The 20,556-nt window shown below is 34.0% G+C and overlaps 2 protein-coding genes across 3 annotated transcripts in view; both read right to left on the bottom strand.

The window, feature by feature from the left end:
* LOC126880973 (zinc finger protein 726-like) overlaps window positions 1-9,029 on the bottom strand; it is a 186,672-nt gene extending 177,643 nt beyond the window's left edge. Inside the window, exon 1 of the mRNA XM_050645057.1 lies at window positions 8,175-9,029. Coding sequence (XP_050501014.1) covers window positions 8,175-8,448 — 274 coding nt within the window. The 5' untranslated portion in view covers window positions 8,449-9,029. The remainder of the gene's footprint in view (window positions 1-8,174) is intronic.
* An 8,895-nt stretch (window positions 9,030-17,924) lies between these two features.
* Window positions 17,925-20,556, bottom strand: part of LOC126880593 (zinc finger protein 91-like) — a 51,453-nt gene continuing 48,821 nt past the window's right edge. Inside the window, exons 2-3 of one of the 2 annotated variants that reach the window (XM_050644549.1) lie at window positions 18,831-20,516; window positions 17,925-18,404 (exon numbers count right to left, since the gene is read on the bottom strand). In XM_050644549.1, the coding sequence (XP_050500506.1) occupies window positions 18,133-18,404; window positions 18,831-20,516 (1,958 nt within the window). In that variant the 3' untranslated portion in view covers window positions 17,925-18,132. Of the gene's footprint in view, window positions 20,517-20,556 lie in introns of both variants that reach the window. The other variant, XM_050644548.1, reaches the window with a different exon arrangement.

Here is a 20,556-nt window from a genome sequence, read left to right as displayed (position 1 = left end):
TCTTCCCAGCGCTTTCGTGGCTTCCCAACCGGTCTCTTTCCTTGCATTCTAGCATTCAGTGCTCGTTTTAGTAGCCTATCCTCTCCCATTCTTATCACATGTCCGGCCCATTGCAATCTTTGTAATCTAATGAAGTCTGACAGGGGCGTTTCCTTATAAAGTTGATAAAGCTCGTTGTTGTATCGACTTCTGAAGATTCCGTTTTCCCTCACAGGTCCTAGTATTCTCCTAAGTACTTTCCTTTCGAATGTGTCGAGTTTGTTTTTGGATGTTTCTTTCAGCACCCAGACTTCACTGCCATAGCATGTTATTGGTCGAATTAAGGTTTTATAGATTCTTATCTTTGTATTTCGGTGGACACTTTTTGACTGAAATATATGGGAGAGGGCAAAATAAGCTCTGTTTGCATGCGTTATTCTCTTCCTTATTTCTCCATCTTCTGATCCGTCGGCATATATTTCTACTCCCAGGTATGTAAACTTTTCAACCGTTTCAATGTCATCTTCATGTATGATGTTTTCTGGGACTATATTTCTTCTCGTCTGAGTCATTATTTTTGTTTTTTCTGTGTTAATTTCCAGACCTAGCATTTTTGTTTGTGTTTTTAACTCTGCTCTGTTCTGTTTTTAACTCAATAAACTGAATGTAGTAAATAAATTATCAAAGTATATTACTTCCTCTATAGAGTCATCTATCCTTTCGTATTCTCCAAAGGCTATATCGATAGCTTCTTGAACAGTCAGGCCTCTTTGAAGAACTGCAGCAAGGCCTCTGAAATAAAAAAAAAACAACTTAGTAGATACATACTGCATTTCTAAATTTCCTTAAGTTCTATAAACACTCTGTACTCTGTATACTAATATTTCGAAAAATGTTACTAAAAATACCATACAATGAAAACAAAACACGTAATACATCAGTACAAAATAACTGTAGAATATGCTTACATTACATCCTAGCGTTACAAATATGTAACAGTCAACTTCCTAACTTAGCAACTTTTTTATTTGAAAAAATATCAAAGCTTTTTTACACAAAAAATATGTATTTATATTTACTTTTACTATTTGTTTTCTAATATTAACTTTATTATAAAATGAGATTTATATACTTACTTTTTATCGACGAAGTCCATTATTTGAGGCGTTATTTGTTTTGTTATACTTTATCGAGGCACAGATTCAAAACAAAGTTCTAATGAAATAGAAGACTTCAAACAATGTAAACACTATAATCTTCTGACAAGAACTGACTTGCTTTCAACTGAAAATTTGCGACGTATGAGTATGAGACAGAGGATCTATTTAGATGGCACCACTTTGCCGTTACATAATTGTAACGCTAGGCACTAATGGGTTAATTTCGGTAACATAGAGTTGACAACCTTTTCCCACTTACATTGAGTTTGACGAAAGGTCCAGTGTACCCATATCTAAACTTTATAACTGCATAAATTGTAAATTCATACAATTGTAAATACACAGTTTACGGTTGTAATATAATAAAGATACATTTCCTGAGGGTATCTGAAGAACAGCTTGCATATCAAATGTTGTTGACATAAAGGAAGCATCTACTTGACCTAATTTTGTCATTGGTTTTTTGCCTCTTAGGCTGCTTCTTTTCGTTGAATATGCTCATTAAGCACTGTTATTCGAAATATTCTATTTGAAATTTGGTGAATATGAATCTATTTTTCATTGGCTATAACTCTAGTTCTACGAGATCCAGAGACATAACGCGTACACCTTTTTTTTTACTTTTTTACAGGCTATATTTTTGCTAAGAACGTTTTTTCGACAAAATACTTACTTTTTGAATTATTTGCGAAAAACCGTCTAAAAATGTGGATATTTTGTTGAAAAATGAACATATTCACTCGCAAATAACTCGAAAAGTTTTGACTTGGCGAAAAAGCTCTATAGAACAAAAGTTACTTAAAATTAGTTAGTTTACCCATCTCCGAACTTATTTTGGACATATATTTTTCACGCCCAAGAGGGGGTGAAAGCCACCCCAAGGGCAAAAGCACACATGGGCACAATATCACTTTTTTCTTTGACATGTAAGCTATACATATGCCAAATTTCATGTCAATCCAAGCGGTTCTTTAAAATTTAGAGCAAAAACCGTGAAAGAATGGACTACAAGTGAGATTCAAAAATTGTGGAATTAATTACAGTCAAAACAGCATATTAGAATCAACGAACTGTCAATACTGATGAAATGGGCATGAAGAGCATACAAGAGAGAGGTCTTAGGGAGAGACAAAAATGCCAGGGAAAATTTGGGCCATTGAGTAATTTGAGTTGCCTATATAAACTTAAACCAGGGAAATGGACCTCATATTTTTTTTAAATTGGTATCACGGCTGATGGGCAGTATTTCAAAATTTAAATACTTTTTTGTATTTAAATACGTCAGAACTTTCTTCTTCATTAAAAGAAGTACTGGTTTTAGTCTTTCTTTTTGTCATTAAGTGATACACAATAAAATTACTTATATTTATTAAATATTCATGGCGCAGTTCTAAAACCTACAAAATAGAATATGCCAAAAAGAAAGACTAAAACCAGTACCTACTTCTTTTAATGAAGAAGAAAGTTCTGACATAAAAATACAAAAAAGTATTTAAATTTTGAAATACTGCCATCAGCCCTGATACCAAGATAAAAAAATATGAGCTCCATTTCCCTGATTTAAGCTTATATAAGGTTTGTTCCTACAAAGAATTACAAACTAGTTCATGACAGTCTCTGACTGCTGCACAATATGCATGTGCGAATTCAACCAACTGCGAACTAGTTTGTGATTTTTGTTGGAACAATATTCTACCGAGCTGGCAAGTTGCCTAAGAGCAGTGGCCAGAGAAAAGAAAAGAAAGAAGAAGTAAGCATTCTGAAAAACCAGGGAAACGAAAACTTTCAACTATTTTAGGATGAATTCTATCTTCCAATAAAATTTCTTTTAAGTCATCACTGGAGTCGCTCATAGAGGATAATGACGAATATTCACTGTCACTCATTGTTTCATAAATAATTATAAAAAAGTATAAAACACTAAAATACAATATGTACTTAAATCAACAAAATGCAGTATGCTTGGAACCTTGATAGTGTAAACACACACATTGAAGACGAGTTCATTCATTACAAAGCAATTAGTGAGCAGGTTGTTAACTAGTTGATTTATACAAAAAAATAGTTAAGAATCATGGCTTCCGAGAGCAGCGAAACAGAAGAAGAGGAAGAAATGGAAATGGATGATGCCGGACAGTGGACAAAAGTGAAAAGGAAAAGGAAAAAACATTTCGATAATCCAGCAAAAAAAAAGAATCACACAACCACAACTATCTCAACAGCAAGTGCAAGATATAATAATTGGACCACAATCTTCTGAAAACATAACACAACAAACTCAGCAAAACTCACAAAAAGATATCAACACTCCAAGTCATCAAAAAAAGGTAACTAACAACAACACACAAAACTATTCACTTCAAATGAAAACCATCAGTAATAAAAACTATAAACAATTTTTTTTAACAACTCATCAAGAATTATCAAGGTTACAGTTGGCTAATTATTGGAGTGTTGGAGATCCAAACTCTTCCCATGTTATAATAAAAACTAGAAGTGGTTTTATTTTAAAAAGTAATCAGGATAATAAACACATTAAAACAAAGCTGAAATCATTAGTCCAGTCAGGTGTGGTCAAAGAATACAAAGAAACAAATTCTAACCAAAATCCATCAACACCACATAAATCACAAAACACAACTTTCGCCTGTGTTATATCATTGGTAGAATTGGATATTGAGGATACACATATAAAAGACCACCTTACCAATATCGGAATAACACATAGATACTGTAAAAGAATTACATCAAGAAAAACCGGAAAACTGACACCTCTGATTAGAATAATTACGGGAGATTACTCATCATTTCAAAAACTATTAAGCGAGGGAGTGTTCTTTAAGAACTACCACTATCCTGTTTATCCCAGTCAACCACCCGAACCTTCTCCTATCCCATGTTCTAAATGCTTACTATATACCCACACTACAGAGAACTGCACCACATCAATAAGCTGTAGGAAATGCCAAGGAAAACATTCAACACAAATGTGCACCTCTCCTCTTCCAGAAAAGTGTTTGTCGTGCAATGCCGAAGACCACCAAGCATGGTCACCTAAATGTCCTAACAGACCAACTAAACCTATCGAAGGAATTCCTAATGCGCGCATTAAGTCTATGAACAAAAAATCCTCCGAAATGCCATCAGAAATTACTGGTACGAGCAGAATACATTCACCAATGACATATCATGATCATATTATTGAAACATATACTAACAAACTAAATAATCCTAAAAATAAAGATCGTCAAGAAATCATAATTAAGCTAAAAAAGAGATTTGTACATCTATATAACATTGATACTACCACAGTATTTAGCGGAAATCGACTATTTATACTCATGTTCGATCTAGAAAAACCAACCAATGACTCACCAACTATGCCACAGGAAGGCCTTGCAATATTTCAGGATAATGGCTCATAAGGTGAGGTTTCTTTATTCAAATATCAATAGTTTTCAACCAAAGAAATATTTAATATACAACTATTTACAAGCTAACAATATCGATAGTTTTATGTGTGTGGAAAGCAAAAATAAAGATTTTATTAACCCATATTGTGACTGGTCTATAATCCAACAAAAAGGAAATATATTAAACCAAAACTTCAGAGGAGGCAGTCTTATACAATCCAGAAAAACATGGAAGATGGGGAAAGAAAATCCTCCACGAATAAACAACCCTCTTAATAACTGCATTCATGTCTCATTTCCTTTTAAAGACTCCAAATTACATATTTTCGTAGTCTATATTCACAATTCCTCACTAATTGAAGAAACTATCTTCATTAAGGCATCCCTTTATGATTATTCAATAATCATTGGCGATTTTAACCCAAAATCAAGCCCCTCACGTATGAAGCAAATCAGAGGTTTTCTTCAAAGTTCTAATTTTTGTCAAATACCTACTCCTCCTACGTTTATAATGGCAGGTAACCCAAGCACAACTCCAGATATATTATTTTGTTCTAAAAATATTATAAATAATATCACAAATATACTTGTAACTCCAGATCTGGGAAGTGATCACTTGGCATTGCAATTTGATTTTAATCTACATCATGATCCTGACCACATTAATGAAATTAATCTTCCCAATATAGCAAAATGTAATGTACAAAATGTAAATAGTAGAATGAAAGAATTTTTGAATATAAGGCATGACATTTGCCCAAATTACATTAAAAATTTCAACACTATGTTGTCTAAATTAATAATAGAAAATTCGCCCAAACAGAAGAAATCACCCTTTAATTACAATCTTCCACCCTTCATTTTGTCTCTGATTAAATTGAAGAGACAGTTACTCAGGCAGATCCAAAAAAATGAGACACATGCATTAAAATCACAATTTAATGAACTAAACAAAGATATTCACAAACTTATATCACAATTTAAACAACATAAATGGATCCTAGCATGTAAAAGTATAAACTCCATGAAAGTAAAAACATACTGGAATGAAATAAAAAAAACTGTCTAAATATAAATCGTTTAGACAACAGATTTCAGAACTGATATATGATGGCCAGACATATAGTACAGATGAAGAAAAATGTAGTGCTTTTGCTAGATACTTTGAAGAAACCTACAAATTTGATGAGGATGACAATTTTGATAGAGATACCTTAGAGGAGGTGGATAGTTGGTTTGGAAGTTTTTATGAAGATAGTCGTAATCTGAATGCTCTTCAGGACATCACAGAAGATGAATATGACGAGGCTCTATATAAAGGAAAAAATACAGCTCCAGGCAAAGATTCCATCAATCGTAAAATCCTTAGACAACTAGATCCAGATATTCATAAGGAGATAATGAGCATATATAACTATTGTATCATGAATCATTTCTTCCCTGATGAGTGGAAGACAGGCATTGTAATAGTTATCCCTAAACCTTATACTAACCATCAACTACCCCAAAATTACCGTCCAATCACCCTTCTCACAGTAATTGGAAAAAATTTTGAGAAAATTATCCAAGGAAGATTATATAATGAATTAAACCAACATATTGCAGCACACCAGTTTGGATTTAGAGAAAAATCATCTACAATCCTTCCTCTTTCAATAGTAACATCCAATATACAGGCAGCAAGATTGCAAGGACTAAAGGCCGCTGGAGTTTTCTTGGACATCAAGAAGGCTTTTGACTCCGTTTGGCATAGAGGATTGTTATATAAACTTCACAGAATGAAATGCTCCCCTTCTCTAATATGGATTATTGACGAATTTCTTAGAAGACGCAGGTGTATAGTTAAGATCAATGAAACATATTCCCATTCATTTTCAGTGCAACAAGGAGTTCCACAAGGTCCACCACTCTCCCCTCTATTGTATAATCTCTATTGCAGTGACATATGCGACAATAGACTAACCAACACTAATTTGCTACAATTTGCTGATGACACTGCAGTGATATCATATGGAAAAAATTTAATAAAGACAATGGACTTATTGCAGGGGCAGGTGGATGACACAATATCTTGGATGAATAAATGGAGATTAACAATAAATCCTTCTAAAACAAAACTAATAATATTTAACCATAGAATCCAAGATCACTCACCAACTATAAACATATGCGACAATATTATTAAATCCTCCCAAACTGTTAAGTATTTGGGAATAGAAATAGATAACAAATTGACGTTCAACCACCACACAGCAGTTATAAAAAGGAAAATTATAACTAGAGCAAAACACTTCAGAAGTTTAACATACAAGAATGAGGGAATTACGATTGAAACAGCAGCCAATATTTATAAAATGATTAGCAGGCAAATGCTGGAGTATGGTTCTGCAATTTTCTATAATTCTAAAGGTCCTGCCAAAAATAATATAAAAGTGGCTGAAACAACTAGCCTTCGACAAATTACTAGAATGCATCATCCTGATAATCCACTTCATAATCCATCCAACAGAATGCTGTACGAGAAAACTGGAATTGAACCTATTAATGAGAGACTCAATAAGCTGTTTAAATATCTCTTTATTAATGACAATAACAAAAATTTGATTGAGCCCCACATTGTGAAGATACCAGAGAACAGTGCCCGTAGATATCCAGGAAGAACTCTTTTTGAAGAAATCTGCTACACATCAAGACAATAAACAACTCTATTCAAATCATCATCTGTACTGTAACTAATTGTCAGTGATATTGTGATTACCGCCACATACAAATATTTTTTTTAATTATTGTATTGTATTAATATTACCAAAAAACATATATTGTAATAATGTATATTAATTGTGTAAATTATCTGAAAGACTTTGGTCGATGGCCTTTTGGTACATTGTATCAATAAAGTATGTCTCTCTCTCTCTCTCTCTCTCAACAAAATGACCAAAACAAAGGTAAAGGTACCTATTTGATATAAATAGTTATTTAGTGTGAAGTGTGAGCACATGTGAGTGAATCAAAATTAGACTAATTGCACATGTCTGTGATTACCAGTTTGCAAAAAGTTCGGAAACTTTTCAAACTGTCAGAAACTAATCACAAACTGATTAAATATTTCATGGAACAGTGTACTTTGTTGACTAGTAATCAGAGAAAATCTTGTTGGAATGGCGAAATTATTATTGTGCATGTGTCTGACAGTCGGTGACAGTTTGAAACTTCTGTAGGAACAAACTTATAGGCAACTCAAATTACTCAATGGTCCAAATTTTCCCTAGCATTCTCTGTCTCTCTCTAGGACCTCTCGCTTGTATGTTTGCCGCAAACTCGCTTCACTGTTTGAATGGGACAGGCCATTCCATCAGTATTGACAGTTTGTTGATTAGAATACAGGTTATAGAAATGGCCCGTTTTAAAGAATACAAATTTGAGGCCCCGAAACGTTTCTACTAGCCACTAATGAACGGTTTTTAGAATAACCGGGTTATAGGAATACTTTTGCTTAGCAGGAAGGCAGTTCCAATAAGGGGGTTCAACATCCACTGTAAATTAAAGCCTATATAATAGAGTTTAATGTTATGTTGCCTCCTAGAATGTACATGAAACGATCTAAACACATAAAAAGACATACCATTCTCAATTTGTACTAGTTCAGCCTTATCCTCTTCCTCCTCCTCTTCTACTTTGATACCACCAACAGAAATGTCCATGTTTAATCGGTTTGAGTCATTAACAAAATAGGTTTTTGTATCGTTGTTAAGCGAATCCGCCACCGCCACATAGTGGTCCTCTTTAATCTCCGTTTTAACAGAAGAGTGAAAAGAAACATTGGGGAAATCGATAAATTCTGTTTTCATCTCGCATCCTTCTACCGGCAAAATATCTTGTTCTTGTTTTACTTCCATTGTATTGATTAAAATAAAAGATTGTTAGCTGTAGATTTCAACACTGATCACTGTTCAATTTTGAATTTATAATTTACTACCCGATTTTATTTTACATCAAAACGTCAAAACCAAAACTATTTAGTCAACATGGCGGCTGGGCATCATTAAAACCTTAGACAAGGAAAAAAGAGAGGACGGGTAACACTCATTTAACACACACGTTCCAAAAGTGAAGCCAGTTTTTGGTTTGTTTGTCACCAGAAACATGGCGGTCACGTCAAAAATAACAATGAGTTGCCAGTGGTGGGTGTTCGTTGAAGGTTAAAATTTCATAAAAAATAAAGTAAATCATCATCTAAAATTCGTAATAAAAACATATGTATGTATTGAAACATATGTACGTAATATGAGAAACTTAATAAAACATTTACCGTACACAAATTCTTCATTTTAAATACATTTCATGTTTTTATTTTAAATACTCAATGCATAACAATACCCCAAAGATACGTCGATGATCAAAATCTCTGGTGTCAGTTTGGCTTCACTTTTGGTCATAGGATTACTCGTCCTCTCTCTTTCCTTGTCTAAGATTAAAACTGTCAATGTCAATACGGATTGACACTATTGACAGTTCAAGTTCAATGCCATCAAAATATCGAAAAACATGGATGCAAGCTTTAAATATTGCAGTATAAAAACCATTGCACGTCATACCGACGTCAGAGATTGAAGTTGATATGAGGTTTGTTCCAACATGAACTTTTGGACGGTCCAGAAACCGTCACGAAACTACTTGTACCGTTTGTTGTGCGCATGTTCGTAATTGTATCGCCCAGTTATCGTCCCATGACGGTAATTGTCATTTTTGTTGGTGACCGCTTGTGTGCTTTTAGTCGATCAAAGGCTCAAAAACTTTAAAGAATTAAATCCTAGTGCGCAAGTCAGTCCAACCAGCACATTATGCATTTGCCCGATTACTGAAATGAAATGATCATCACGAAACCGTCACCGAGAGATCACAATTCTTGTTGGAACAGTGGGAAGGACGATCCGATGACGATCATATTTTTGTTGGAACGGATTTTGTTTACTGCGCAGAAGCGTTACCGTTTCGTGACGGTTCTCGGTCGTGTTGGAACAAACCTATGGTTGCCAATTTACAAAAATATATCATATAATAGGGAACTTGCACATTTTTTATTACATAATAATGTTCAGTATTGTTTAAAAATGAGATTTCCAAAATATCACGCCTCGAAAAACTCAATAATACCTTAGAAATACAAATTTAGAATCTGCTGTGTATTTACACCATTTCAAACGACCCAAAAAGCTCTCGAACATTTGTGACGTCACATAATAATTGTATATTAATAAAATTTATCGTATGTCATTGTAAAGGCCGCGTCCCACCATCAAATAATTTGATCAAACTTGACAGTTAGTGACACAAAGTGACAGTTAGTGACGTCACATCCTGAGTGTTCATTGTGGATAATAATGAAAAATTTTAATTTTAAATAAAGTACAAACAAGTTAGACAACTCAATACAAAAAATTTGATCAAACTAGACTGATAGTGAGAGCACAGATTTTTAGAATTTCAAAAAAACTGCAATTGTGACGTCACTTTGACGTACTTCCGGAGTTTACTCAAACTGTTTGATCAAATTATTTGATGGTGAGACGCGGCCTTAATAATATATACCTATTATGTCTAACAAAAACATTAAGCTTGTCACGCACAGGGAGCTAAACTATAGACCGCGTCCCACCATCAAATAATTTGATCAAACTGGTTTGAGCAAACTGAAGGCCGCGTCTCACCATCAAATAATTTGATCAAACAGTTTGAGCAAACTTGACGTACGAGAGGAAGTACGTCAAAGTGACGTCACAATTGCAGTTTGTTGAAATTCTAAAAATCGGTGTTCTCACGATCAGTCTAGTTTGATCAAATTTTCTGTATTAAGAGTTGTCTAACTTGTTTGAACTTAATCTAATCCACAATGAAAATTGAAAATGAAATGAAAAGGCTGGAGTGAGGAGTGCTGAAGGGAGTTGTGACTTTACTTTGTTGTCAAGTACTAAGTAGGGCACCTATTACCACTGTTCGAGCATATCAGGCAGAAAAAATAGAAAAGAAAGAATGTAGGCTAGCTGGACTTTTTCCATGAAATGAAAGCCCTAATAAAAACTAAATTGTGTACAAGAAGACATTGGGAAAAATACATCTATGAGTGAAAGCATCAACAGTGCGAACAGGTACGAATCAAAGATTGAATTAACAGTAGTTAATCAATTAAATTAACCTATGTATTTATATTTAAACAATATTGTTCTTTACAGATTAATTGTTGCTTTACGCTATGTAGGCACAGGGCTCACATTAAAAAGGGTAAGCTTTTCCACGACAATTGCATATAATTTTTCTAAATTAGCAATAAATTTAATAGCAAATGGCAGTTTTCACATTGTCTAGAAGCTATGGATGGAAACATGGTGAACTTTCAACCTCTCAGAAGGGATACTATAGAAATTATAAAGGAACTGACAGCCATTACTTTTTGCTGTATTATAATATGCAGATGGTCAATTTCTTATTGCAGATATAAGAAGAAATGATCCAAATATATCAGATTTGAATTTCAGATTTTTTAATAGCTATTGGTGCAGTTAGCAACATTCGGCTGTGAATAAGTTTAAAATGTAAATTATTTTAGTGCGTTTTTAGTTAAACCTTATTGTATATTTGAAGATTTACAATTATTATTACACTGATAATTAATATAATTAGTTTTATTAATATTATGAGTGGCCAAAATAAATAAAACAAGTGTTTTATTTCGACTAACAAACCAGAAACAATCCTACTACTAGTGCAGTGATGTTAAAAAGGGATTTAAAAATGGTGTGCTGTATTTTTAAACTGGATATCAAGTAAATGATATATGTCATATCAACAAAGTTATTTCCTAGTGCTAATGGCACAGCTCAAGATGGACTACCAAGATCAAAATCAACAGATGCCAGGTTTATCCACACAAATGCAATCAATTATCCCACAATATTTATCACAACCAAATCCTTAGCCTTTCAACCTAAACCTAGTAGGTAGTTGGTACATATATATCAAAACCCACAAGCATTCCAACACTTGGACGAATAATAAGCCCCAAACTCTGTCTCTGAATTGTAGAAGGTAGAAAGTAACAAACCAAAAAGCAATCAGAAGTCCTGATGAGAAAAAATCTAGAAAACAAACAAGAGTAACCATTGGCTACAAAAGCTGCTGTACATAAATAACTTGTTTAGTATGCACGCTAAAGAAAGCAAAGAAGGAAATCGAGGAAGGAAAGATCAACAAAACAATTTTAATATGTAGCGAAGCCACCACTGATATACAGTGTCTCACAGCTTAAATGATGCAGTCACTACTCAATAGGGCTTTTCATCAATTGTCATTTGTTTCGAGCTTCTGTCATATGTTGTATAATATTAATATACAGGGATTATTCAACATATGACAGACGCTCGAAACAAATGACTGTGAATGAAAAGCTCTATAAAACTAGCTTGTGTCAGTTGCTCAATATGTATTAGAAAAAAATTACATACTGAAAGTAAGTTAGTATAAGTCTTTTAAAATAGCATAAGCTGTTTTGGGTTTCAAGTATACCATACATAAATATTAATAAACCTTTGAAATAAATTTAATTATTTAGGATATTACAAAAGAATAATCTACATGAACTGCAAGAAATAAATCTTCTATCAGCCAAAGAAATGGGCATATTACATTATTTGTGTTCACTAGGGAGCATATTAACGATCATTTAAAGATGGAGCTACTACAAATAAAATGGTATCTTTGGATGGTGAAATGATTGTGAAAAGCAATAGTTTTAAGTACCTAGGATCGGTATTACAGAGTAATGGAGAAATAGATGGAGATGCATGCAGTAGAATTAGGGCTGGATGGATGAAGTGGAAAGAAGCGAGTGGTGTGTTGTGTGACAGAAAAATTCCAATGAAGCTGAAGGGAAAATTCTATAAAACAGCCATAAGACCGGCTATGCTGTACGGAACTGAATGTTGGGCAGTGAAAAAGAAAGAGGAACAACGAATGCATGTGGCGGAAATGAGAATGCTTAGATGGATGAGTGGAGTGACAAAGAAGGATAAAATTAGAAATGAGTATATTAGGGGAAGTCTAGGTGTGGCACCAATTGATGCCAAAATGAGAGAGCATAGGTTAAGATGGTTCGGTCATGTTCAACGTCGAGACGTTAATCACCCAATACGAAGAATAGCTGAAGTGCAGATTCCTGGAAGGAGTAGGAGAGGAAGACCAAAGAAGACCTGGGGGGAGGCGATAAGGCAGGACTTGTTGGTAAAGGGGATTAACATTGATATGACCCAAGACAGAATTGTGTGGAGAAATACAATTAGGGAAGCCGACCCCGCATAGGGATAAGGTAAAGAGAATGATGAGGGAGCATATTAACAAAGATTGTAACTTTTGGAATTCAGTAATATTTGCTGATGAAAATAAACTTGTTTGGGCCCGATAGACTAAAGAACTAAAACTAAAAAAAATGAAAGCATGTAGGAGGTGGAGTGATGATGTGGGGGTGTATGTTGTCTGCAGGAGTATGTAACATGCATTTTATTAACAGTAATATGAACCAATACATATATTTGGATATACTAACACATCGTCTCACTGCTAGTGCTCAAAAATTATGTATCGATGATAATTACCCATTTTATCAGGACATTGATCCAAAACATATATGTGAAATTTAATAAAAAATTTTCTTCTTGGTAAAAGGTATATTAGTTTAAAAAGCCCTAAAGGGCTACAAACATGTGAACAAAACGTTTTCGCTCTGTAACAAGAGCATCATCAGTATAGTTAAGAGGTGGCAGGCAACAATATAACATAATGACCTAATTACCTTTTGACCCACTTACAACGTGTGGGAGTCATATGTTGCTTTAGGGCCATATCCTTAGGAATTTCTATCCATCCTTTGGATTTTTCAAATGTAGTTATTTATATAAGACTTTTGTCTCCTTTTTAAAGGGCTTTGACCTTTGTATTTTTTTTTTTGGTTGGCTCACCATGTTCTTGTAACACTGATGATGCTCTTGTTACAGAGCGAAAATGTTTTGTTCACATGTTTGTAGCCCTTTAGGGCTTTTTAAACTAATATACCATTTACCAAGAAGAAAATTTTTTATTAAATTTCACTTGTAATTAATGGTATACAGCCAACTACAGGAAGTTCTTCCTTGTGGATTTTCAAAACATATATCGATACATTTTTGGCAAAGTAACGTAAGTGACATTTTTGGCGAATCATGTTTTTCCATTAAACAAACGCTCTTATTGTTTAGAAGGTACTGCCGGAGTGTTGTAAGCCTAGACATATTATGTTTGAATTAATTCTAGGCTTATTACACTTTGGCAGTACCTTCTAAACAATAATAGCTTTAGTTTAATGGAAAAACATAAAATGTCACTTACATTACTTTGCCAAAAATGTATCGATATGTTATGTTATATCGGGTTCATATTTGGTTGCTTTATAAGTGCTGAAATGTCATTAAAACACCAGCCCAGTCACCAGATTTGAATGTTATTGAAAATTTGTGACATTAAAAAATAACATAAATAGTACCCCAACTGTAACTGATAATAAAGAAGGATGTATAAAATATTAGCAATCATAGTTCACTGCCTTGTGTTTATTTTCTCATTCTTATTTAAAAGTTTGCTTTATCATTTTAGCTGATATCAAAATCATACATAAAATAATTCAAGGTATTTAAGTATGGTACATTAAAAACCCAAAACATATAGCTTGTGCTATGTTAGAAGACGTATAGTAACTTACTTTCAGTATCAGTATGTAATTATTTTCTAATCAATATTGAGCTAGTGACTGCATCATTTCAGAATTTAAGCTGTGAGTCACTCTAGGTGTTGTAGTAATCAGAATCAGTAATATAATAATATTATTGTTCATAAAATAGGACTTTTCAACGCTTCTCATTTGTTTGAATATTAATTTATTTACTAAAAATTAAAATTCCATCATGTTATGTCTAACAGCTGATTGTCATTTGTCGAGTTTGAGCAAACTGACCTTGAATTATGCCTTGAATCAGATGTTCAGGATGTGACGTCACTAACTTTCACTTTGTGTCACTAACTGTCAAGTTTGATCAAATAACTGTCAATTATTTGATGGTGAGACGGGGCCTTGAAAGTGACAGTTAGTGACGTCACATCTTGAGTGTTCATTGTGGATAATAATGAAAAATTTTAATTTTAAATAAAGTACAAACAAGTTGGACAACTCAATACAAAAAATTTGATCAAACTAGACTGATAGTGAGAGCACAGATTTTTAGAATTTCAAAAAAACTTTCACTTTGACGTACTTCCTCAAGTACGTCAAGTTTGCTCAAACTGTTTGATCAAATTATTTGATGGTGAGACGCGGCCTTGAAATACATATTTATATATTATAGATTTATTCATGCATGCCCCGAACGTATCCTGAACTTATCCAGAGGGAGAACTCTAAACTTGTCTGTTAAGGGAAACGCTAATCATATGTATTTTTAAGTATTAAATCTTAAGACAACCTATGACTATCCAAGGATACTTTTCTGGACACTATCTGCCGACAGTTCGTCCACCTTCTGACTTGCGGCTTCAGGTGTCCGAGCCTCGCTGAGTGGCATCTGTATTTCGTCGCAGGCTTTCGAAAACTCTATCATAAAGGCTGTATGACACTATGCATTTTCTTGTATCATTTCTAATATCGTTTCTTGTATACATTTTCTTGTATCGTTTCTTGTACGTACATTTGTGCCCTGTATGACACTATGCAAGTTCTTGTATCGAAAATTGTATGAAATTCGGCACGTGATTGGTCGAAATTTTGTTTGTCACCCTGTGTCACGTTATGGTAGTACTGCATCTACAGACACAGCTGATTTTAAATATTTTATAAAATTTATAAACTTTTATATAATTAACATTTTAATGTTAACCAGAATTTTACGTTGACTGAGGTTGATTATTTGTGTTTTGATATTTGTGCTAAAATATTTGCATTAGAATTATCTTCAGTTTGATCCAAATTAGGAACTATTGTATTTTCTATTAAAAAATTATGCACCATGAAACCTAAATTTATAGTTTGAACTTTACTAGGAGCTAAATATATGGTTATTAGTAGAACAGTAGTCCATACCAAACGGTATATTAAGTATCAATAAAAGATTTATAAATAATACCTACAAAAACACAAATAAATTCATCAATACATTATCCCATTTTCATTTCAGCCGCCATTATGAGTAAGTAATTATGACATTTTAGATGTTTTACCAGCAGGTTTTACGTTTTTGCTCTTTGCGCAGAAATTGGCGCAGTTCTTGTACAATAATCTGTGCCTGACACAAATTCTTGTATCTGTGTATGACACTATGCATTTTTTTGACATATCGGAAACGATATTAGAAATGATACAAGAAAATGTATAGTGTCATACAGCCTTAAGAGGGTCCTCAAAGACCTAGACTTCTTCAGTAGGTACCTCGACCTGTGGCGCTGTAGGTACGTCGCAGGCCTGGTCAAACTCTTATAGAAGTGAGTCACGCACAGTTTCTGTATTCTGCGAGGGTTTCAGAGTATGCAGTTCCTCGGCGATAGCTATATTTTTTTTCTCACGTTCAACAGAAGGAGAAGCAAAGCGAATTAGGAATCTATGCCCTTGTTATTCGCTATCTTTTGCCCTTTTTAGGGCCGTATTAACCCCTTAATGCACAATTTTTTTGAAAAAGACGGGCCAAAAAAAATCAATTTATTTTTAATGTAAAAAGCGATCCTAGTACGCAGGTCAGCCCAACTATAATGGCATTTTTTCGTTTACTGAAATAATCGTCACGAAACTGTCATTGAACGATCACAATTTTTGTTGGCATCATCACAAGGACGATGCGATAGACAATCATTTTTTTGTTGGAACGTATTTTGTTTACTACGCAGGAGCGTGATATACCTATATTGAAAAATGAACGAATCAGAATATGAATATGCAAATTTGTCAGAAAGCGACCCACAAGGAAGAGATAAGTCGTAAGTGATAGGTAGAGAAAAGATTATATTTTATATATACATGAATAAATAAGTGTTATAGCTAACAATCCCATTGTTATTTACCATGTAAATGATAAATAATATCAATAAAACGATTGTTGTTTGGCTTTCACATTATTTTCAATTCTAGATTGCATTCGCGTATGAAAAATAATAGCAACATAAAGTACAACGCCGCTCGAATTATCTCGAGTGTGCACAGTTTTGCCAGTTAGCGTGCTCGAGTTAACTCGAGTGTGCACGTTAAGGGGTTAAATTCTGGACAGTCCATGCTGCCCGTCATGTGTTGTGAGCTACATAGAACACACCATTAGACTTCTTTGCACTGCTTTACATTGTGCCCGGTTTTTCCACACCGCTAGCACGTGCCGCTCCGGTCTGTTCCTTTACAAACATTGGTGCTGTGGGTATATCGCCAACACTTGCTACGCCTCATTTGTCAGAAAGCACTACACCTCATTTGTCTGGAGTCTCTTTACTATTTGACATCTTACGATGCCAACTCTAAGGTAGCCTTTGTCTGCCATAACGTTTGCCACTGGTACCGGTACAGTCTTAAGTTTTAAGTCACAAGTTGTCGAGTCAATAAACATATTTTCACATGGGTCTACCCCAAAAATCCAGACCGCCAAAATCCCGACAGCCACAATTCCGACGGCCAAAATCTCGACACGCCACAATTCCGACACGCCAGAATCCCGACAGGCCAGAATCGAGATCCCTACAGGTTTAATAAGTTTCTTCTTAACATATAATTACATTTATTTCTTGTTTTTTGTATATGGCCATCTGTTTTTTATTTTTTGCTACTTAACAAAAGTATTTACAATTTAATATGAACTAATTTTCTAAATAAAATTTCTAAGTGTTTAAATAATTTTTTTCTGTTAAAATACATAATAATTTTCCCTACTTATTAATAAGTAATAATTTTTCAATTTCAATACTCTATAATATGATTTGGTATTGCATTGAAAAGGAAACAATAAATGTTCAAAATGTAGTGGTCGGAATTTTTACTTATGCGAGGATTGTTGCATGTCGGGATTCTGGCGTGTCTTTGTTTTGGCCGTCGGGATTTTGGGCGCCACCGTTTTCACATACATATATGGCAGTGTCCGTGTTTAAAAAATATCTCCGATTTAACATACATATACCTATGGCGTGCCATGTGTTTTTCGTCGCTCTGTGGTGATAAAAGAGATGGTGGGCTAGCCCACTTGAAATGAAAATCTTTTAAGGTAATACTGTAGGGAACATTTAGGTATAATTAATTACAGTTTTAAGGATTTTGTAGATATGTATATATTTTAAAAAACAGTCTTCTGTAACGTCCATCGGATAAGATTGAAATACAAACTTTGTTTTAAGCAACACTTGCGTATTTTTAATAGGGGTAATTTTCTGTAATCGAAAGTTATTTTCTATAATTTATTTGCGAACCTAGGTATATTTGCGTAAAGTAACTCGTGGACATCCCAACGTAACAAAGGTTTTTGAAAACGACTTGTGACATTTCACAATGATGGTTTTTCTAAAGTGTGAATTTTCATATGTTCTTTCACAACACTTGCACTGGGAAACGACTTGAAACAAGTCTCACATTGATAGAATTTTTCTCTAGTGTGCATTTTCGTGTGTCTTTTTAAAGTTCTTGCCGCTGAAAACGATTTATCACAAATTTCACAGCGATAAGGCCTTTCTCCAGTGTGTGTTGTCATATGTCCTTTCAAAGTACCCGCCGATGAAAACGACTGCGAACAAATTTCACATTGATAAGGTTTTTCACCTGTATGTTTTCTCAAGTGTATTTTCAAAAGACTTGCATAGGAAAACGACTTCAAACAAATTTCACATTGATATGGATTCTCTTCAGAATGCATTCTCATATTATGTGTTTTCAAAATACTTGCATGGGAAAATGATTTCGAACATATTTCACACTGATAAGGCGATTGTTCTCCAGTGTGGTTTCTAACATGTGCCTTTAGATAAACATTTTGGGAAAACGACTTAAAACAAATTTCACATTCATACTGTTTTTTCCCTGTGTGCATTTCCGTGTGTCTTTTTAAACTTCTTGCCGCTGAAAAAGACTTATAACAAATTTCACAGCGATAAGGCCTTTCTCCAGTGTGTGTTTCCATATGTCCTTTCAAAGTACCCGCTGATGAAAACGACTGCGAACAAATTTCACATTGGTAAGGTTTTTCACCTGTATGTATTCTCAAGTGTATTTTCAAAAGACTTGCATAGGAAAACGACTTCAAACAAATTTCACATTGATATGGATTCTCTTCAGAATGCATTCTCATATTATGTGTTTTCAAAATACTTGCATGGGAAAATGATTTCGAACATATTTCACACTGATAAGGCGATTGTTCTCCAGTGTGGTTTCTAACATGTGCCTTTAGATAAACATTTTGGGAAAACGACTTAAAACAAATTTCACATTCATACTGTTTTTTCCCTGTGTGCATTTCCGTGTGTCTTTTTAAACTTCTTGCCGCTGAAAAAGACTTATAACAAATTTCACAGCGATAAGGCCTTTCTCCAGTGTGTGTTTCCATATGTCCTTTCAAAGTACCCGCTGATGAAAACGACTGCGAACAAATTTCACATTGGTAAGGTTTTTCACCTGTATGTATTCTCAAGTGTATTTTCAAAAGACTTGCATAGGAAAACGACTTCAAACAAATTTCACATTGATATGGATTCTCTTCAGAATGCATTCTCATATTATGTGTTTTCAAAATACTTGCATGGGAAAATGATTTCGAACATATTTCACACTGATAAGGCGATTGTTCTCCAGTGTGGTTTCTAACATGTGCCTTTAGATAAACATTTTGGGAAAACGACTTGAAACAAATTTCACATTCATACTGTTTTTTCCCTGTGTGCATTTTCGTGTGTCTTTTTAAACTTCTTGCCGCTGAAAAAGACTTATAACAAATTTCACAGCGATAAGGCCTTTCTCCAGTGTGTGTTTCCATATGTCCTTTCAAAGTACCCGCTGATGAAAACGACTGCGAACAAATTTCACATTGATAAGGTTTTTCACCTGTATGTATTCTCAAGTGTATTTTCAAAAGACTTGCGTAGGAAAACGACTTCAAACAAATTTCACATTGATATGGATTCTCTTCAGAATGCATTCTCATATTATGTGTTTTCAAAATACTTGCATGGGAAAATGACTTCGAACATATTTCACACTGATAAGGCGATTGTTCTCCAGTGTGGTGTCTAGCATGGGCCTTTAGATAAACATTTTGGGAAAACGACTTAAAACAAATTTCACATTCATACGGTTTTTTCCCAGTGTGCATTTTCGTATGTCTTTTTAAATCACCTGTTTGTGAAAACGACTTCAAACATATTTCACATTGATAAGGTTTCTCTCCAGTGTGTACTGTCATATGTTTTTTCATAGCACCTGATTGAGAGAACGATTTAAAGCATATTTCACACTCAAATGGTTTATCTCCAGAGTGTATTCTCTTATGTGTGTTTAAAATACTCGCATGGGAAAACGACTTTGAACATATTTCACATTGATGTGGTTGTTCTCCAGTGTGATTTCTGAGATGTGCCTTTAAATAACCATTTTGGGAAAACGACTTAAAACAAAATTTACACCGATAGGGCTTTTCTCCAGTGTGCGTTAGCGCATGTCTTTTTAGATCATTTGCTTGAAAAAAATTCTTGAAGCATATTTCACAATGGAAAGATTTTCCTTCAGCATGGATTATCATGTGTTTGTTTAAACCATATTTTTGAAAAAATATCTTGAAACAAATTTCACATTGATAAGATTTTTTCGGACTTGTATTTTGCTCTTTATGACATGGATGTTCAAATGTTTTGATTGTTTCCGTATCTTTCTCCAGACACCCTAAAATAAAAAAAGCAAAGTTTAAATTGCTTTATTATCG

The sequence above is a fragment of the Diabrotica virgifera genome, chromosome 2 (genome assembly GCF_917563875.1).
Source record: "Diabrotica virgifera virgifera chromosome 2, PGI_DIABVI_V3a".
NCBI lineage: Eukaryota > Metazoa > Arthropoda > Insecta > Coleoptera > Chrysomelidae > Diabrotica > Diabrotica virgifera.
This window is presented reverse-complemented; position numbering and strand designations above follow the sequence as displayed.